This window comes from Pseudoliparis swirei, chromosome 1 (genome assembly GCF_029220125.1).
Source record: "Pseudoliparis swirei isolate HS2019 ecotype Mariana Trench chromosome 1, NWPU_hadal_v1, whole genome shotgun sequence".
In the NCBI taxonomy this organism is placed as follows: Eukaryota; Metazoa; Chordata; class Actinopteri; order Perciformes; family Liparidae; genus Pseudoliparis; species Pseudoliparis swirei.
The window spans coordinates 1733396-1738395 of record NC_079388.1 but is presented as its reverse complement, the minus strand read 5'-3'; the positions used below and the strand labels follow the sequence as shown (position 1 = coordinate 1738395).

Sequence of the window (5000 nt, the reverse complement as noted above, 5' to 3'; positions counted from 1 at the left end):
GGTTTTGAATGCAGTGTGTTCCCAGTCGGCTGTTGGTACTTTTACTGATGTCTGAATACTTCCTCACAGCGTCCTCTCTGGACATGTGAGTATTCTCATTGGTTAATCAACTGCAGGACCGTTTTGAACCCTGTTGTTGAACTAAATAAAAGTCTCCCACCAGAACTGTTACATATACATACATCACATCAGAGGTGAATCTCAGCTATTTAACCCCACAGTCAGCTTTTAATTTGACCCACGAACAGAAACAACACACACGTGTCTCCAAACACTCATGACTAGCATTAGTAAGTTAGCTAGTTAGTTAGCTAACGTCAGTTTCATAGTTTCGTAGCTAACAGTAGCTATGTTAGCATCGGCCTACAACTCTGACCTGCTCTTTGAGCCTCTCATCGGTTGAACGCTTGTCCACCGACTTCCCCTTCGCAGCCTTTTTCCTGACAGTCTTTGGAGGCTGAAAAGAAAAACATGAAGAGAATCACTTTCAGGTATCATTAGCTGACCTAGCTTAGCTGACATAGCCTAACTGATCTAGCTTAGATGACCTAGCCTAGCTGACATAGCCTAACTGACCTAGCTTAGCTGAACTAGTTTAACTGACATAGCCTAACTGACCTAGCTTAGTTTACATAGCCTAACTGACCTAGCTTAGCTGACCTAGCTTAACTTAGCTGGTCTACATGAGAAGCTACCACAAGACATAACCGCCATATTAACATCTTTATGAAACCCACAACATAGTATTATATAAACATCTTTATGAAACCTATCATAACTATCAAATAAAGAGTTCACTCACCATCATCAAATATATTTCAGGCTCACAATAAACAGTTTAACAGCCGACAGTTGGACTCTGGATGTAACAGTTGCGCAGATCGTCATGGTAACGGCTTGAATTCTTTTATTCAATCATAACTTTATTGAATTAAATCCTGTTGAACCAGTTTTTTTTGTTGTGTTTTTTGGGGAAATTCTCAACAACAATCTTGGCTCCATAAAGCCCATCAACATTTTAAATAACGGAACAAAAATATGACTTAATATGACGTTTATACATCTGATCATGATTATTGATCACGCGTGTCTATTTGTAATGACAGTATAGCATTAAATACTATTCAGTATCTGGAGATAAACCCTCTGCGTTAGCTGACCAGTTAGTTAGCAGACTTTAATCTGAATCTTATAAACCGGCCATTTCTCTTCTTCAGTGTTCTCATTGTCCTTTTTCTGGTCAACACCCATTAGCATTGTCTCTAAGCGTCCTCCACAGGTAACCAATGGGTGTCCAGTAAAACCTGCATCATCTCCTGTGCATTTTCCCTCCTTTTTTAAACTTATGCCGATGTGTGTGGCGGACCCAATCTAGTGGACTCTGAGGGGAACACACACCAGCTCTACTACAGAGACCACAACGGGGGTCTGTGGGGCCGTGGTCTGTGTCTGGTCTCCTGGAGGCCTCAGAGCACGTCATTACTTTAAAAACCTCCATTGCTGCTCACACCTAACCTTCTTTGAGGTTTCGATGTGGGAGCTATTCCCATAGTTTTCAATAACTCCAGACATCAAGTCTCAAGTTTAAAATAAGAACTCCTGCCCCACCTGACTTACCAAACTAAGTTGTAACTCGATAATAACTGATCCAGCTAACAAGCTGAGTAATTAAAGGGTTGGATCCCTCCAAGGATTTACAGCTCACATTTAAAACCAGAGGACGTGAAGGCTGAACCTAAAACTAACCCGTACCCCAAACTAAGGGTTCATCCAGCCACGCCTTCTTCTTCGTATCGTCAAATCTACAAGCAGGAAGTCGCCCCTATCGGGTCCAAAGGAGATTAAAGGAGCGAAGTTTGGATTTTTAATATTGATCTTAAAGGGACCCAAATAAAAAAATACACATTTCTTTTGCTATATATTGATCTAGAATCAAAGGTAATGGATTCCCCCGTCAAGACTTATCTCAAACAATGACTTCAGGGACACCAGACGTGTGACTAGTATTATTTATCTTGACTTGTATTTTCTGCTGTTCAATTGTGTATTGCATATTTGTATCTGTATATTGTCACCTGTAATGTCTATATATATACATGGGAGGTGAGGGCGACCGTCGGTAGTCGCTGGAGGCCAGATGGTGCTGACTTCTTGGGACAGGGACCAGGCACGACGCCTTCCACAGCACTGACTTCCCCAGCCCTGTATTCAGGCTGAGGTTGAAGAGGCGCTGCAGGACACCAGAGACAGCTGGGCATGGCAGGTCTGCTAGGGACCCTGGGGCTGATGCCATCAGGACCTTCAGCTCTGGGCGCTTCAGTGTAGTTTCTCCAGCTGTCTTCTCACCTGGTCATGCGTCACAGAGAGAGGGGAGGGTGGAGGAGCCCATTGTTATTGAGGGCTCGGTGGATGTGCAGCTCAGCAGGGGGGACAGAGGGGAGGAGGTGTTTGGGAGGTGTGATGTGTGGAGGAGACGGGAGGGCTGTGAACTGAACCTATTGAAAAAACAGTTCAGCTCGTTGGCCTCCAGGGAGTTTTTTCCCCTGGCTGTCTCCCTCCACCTTGAAGCCAGTTATCTGCTTCATGCCAGACCACACCTCCCTTTGTGTTGTTCAGCTGGAGTTTGGCCTCCAGCTTCTCCTCCTGTAGGGAGTCCTTGCCCTCCTGAGCTTCACCTTTAGGTTGCGCTGGGCTTTCCTCAGCTCATCCTGTCTCCAGACACAAGCAGCTTTCTTCTGTAAGAAGCGTTTAGGTCCCTGGTGATCCAGGGCTTGTTGTTGGGGAAGCAGCGCACAGTCCGTGATGGGATGGTGGTGTTCACAGAACTTGATGTATTCCGTGATGCAGTCGGTCATACTGTTGATGTCCTCCCGTGCGGTCCACACAGCACATCCCAGTCCGTTGACTCGACAAGCAGTCCTGTAGAGCGTCAGTAGCCTCCATAGACCACCTCCTCACAGTCCCTGGTGGTCACGGCAGCCTCTTCACCAGAGGAACATACCTGGGTGTCAGCGGACCAGGTCATGATCAGCAGACCTGCGAGGGGGAAGGGCAGTGGCGCTGTATGCGTTTCCAGTATTAACACAGCAAGTCCAGAGATTTTATTGTTCCTAGTTGGGCAGTCTATGTATTGATGGAAGGTTGGCAGAGCTTATCCAAATGTGGTGTGGTTAAAGTCACCAGTGATAGCCATGAATGCTCCAGGCTGATGATTCAGCAGAGCAGACACAGTGGAGTGGATGGTGTCCACAGCTTCCTCAGCGTCAGCCGATGGCGTGCACGCATACCGACAACCAAAATGGTGGACGTGAACTCTCTCGGCAAATAGTACGGGCGCATCCCCGGCCAACAGTTCAATGTTCGCCACAGAAGCTCCTTCACGCACACATGGTCCGGGTGGCACCACGTTCATTCACATAAACAGCGATCCGCCCCCTCTTCTTACCGCTCTGTGTAGCGTCTCTGTCAGCCCGAACAGTCCTGAAGCCGGGCAAAGACGCTGCGCTGTGATCCGGATAGTCCGTTGGCAGCCACGTCTCAGTGAAACACAAGAGACTGCTCTCACGGAAGACCCTCGGTCATTACCAGGCGAGCTCATCCGCTTATTCGCCAAAGACCTCACGTTCCCGTTATGATCGATGCACCGAGGGTTTGTATCTCCTGCTTTTAGCCCTCCGCTTGACACCCGCTCGGCAGCCGCTGGCCCTTCTCCGTAGCTCCAGCGGGGTCACAGGTCTTTCTCCAGGCAGAAGCTGCGGCCTGCACAGCGCGATCAGCTGAGCGTGCGGACGTGACGGTCCCAGTCATTGTTATGCTGCGGCTCACCGATACTCACGACAAAGTGAACAAAAGCCACAGTAGAAGTATATCGAAAGTAGTTATGGTCCAGTGTCCGACCGTAACTAAGACAAACGTGAAAGAAAAGAAGAAGAAAAAGAGAGGAAAAGTGCAAAAAAAAGACAATAAAATAGAAGCAAAACGCCACTACTGAAACAAGCAGCCGTTGGCACAGCGCTTCCTCCACAATGTCTGTGTGTGTGTGTGTGTGTGTCTGTGTGTCTATGTATGTGTGTGTGTGTGTGTGTCTGTGTGTGTGTGTGTGTGTGTGTGTGTGTGTGTGTGTACATACATGTGTGTGTGTGTGTGTCTGTATCTGTGTGTGTGTGTCTGTATCTGTGTGTGTGTGTCTGTGTATGTGTGTCCGTGTGTGTCTGTGTGTGTGTGTGTGTCTGTATCTGTGTGTGTCTATGTGTGTGTGTGTGTGTGTATGTGTGTGTGTGTGTGTGTATATATGTGTGTGTCTGTGTGTGTCTGTCTGTGTGTGTGTGTGTGTGTCTGTGTGTGTGTGTCTGTGTGTGTGTCTATGTATGTGTGTGTGTCTGTATGTGTGTGTCTATGTGTGTGTGTGTGTGTGTCTATGTGTGTGTGTGTCTGTGTGTGTGTCTATGTATGTATGTGTGTCTGTGTGTGTGTGTGTGTGTGTGTGTGTGTGTGTGAAGCTCACGGTGATCTCCTCTCGGTGGCGATGCTCCGCCTCCTCTCTCTCCCCTCTTCCTCCTCCTCAGCTCGGCCTGCTCCCTCCTCCAGCCTCCTCCTGCAGTTCTCCCAGCAGTCCTGCATCCTGCATCCCGCCTCCTCTCCAGCTGGAAGTGCTCTTCTCCCGCGCTCTCTGACCAGCTCTCTCGGAGGCGCACGTGTCCTCCTCCAGCTGGAGCGGTCGCTGGGGACATTTTGTGTCGGTTCATGTGGTCGTGTGAGCTGGCGCTGGCGTGACCCCCAGGTTTCACCCAGTAAGCTCCCCCAGTGGGCCTAATGGGTGAGCCTACTGGTTTCCACCCACCGCGGGCCAATGAGCACGACACTCATGATAGGGAACCGTTGCACAATCAGCACTTTATTTTACGTGCATTGTGCTGATACCACTTCAAACCTTTAGTGGAGGACGGTTTGAATGCAGTGTGTGTTCCCAGTCGGCTGTTGGTACTTTTACTGATGTCTGA

General features: G+C 48.4%; 1 protein-coding gene across 1 annotated transcript in view; it reads right to left on the bottom strand.

Annotated features, from left to right (window-relative positions):
- Positions 1-5000, bottom strand: part of LOC130197633 (dynein regulatory complex subunit 4-like) — a 15097-nt gene that overhangs the window by 8427 nt on the left and 1670 nt on the right. The window contains exon 3 of the mRNA XM_056420401.1: positions 377-457. Within this exon, the coding sequence (XP_056276376.1) occupies positions 377-457 (81 nt within the window). The remainder of the gene's footprint in view (positions 1-376; positions 458-5000) is intronic.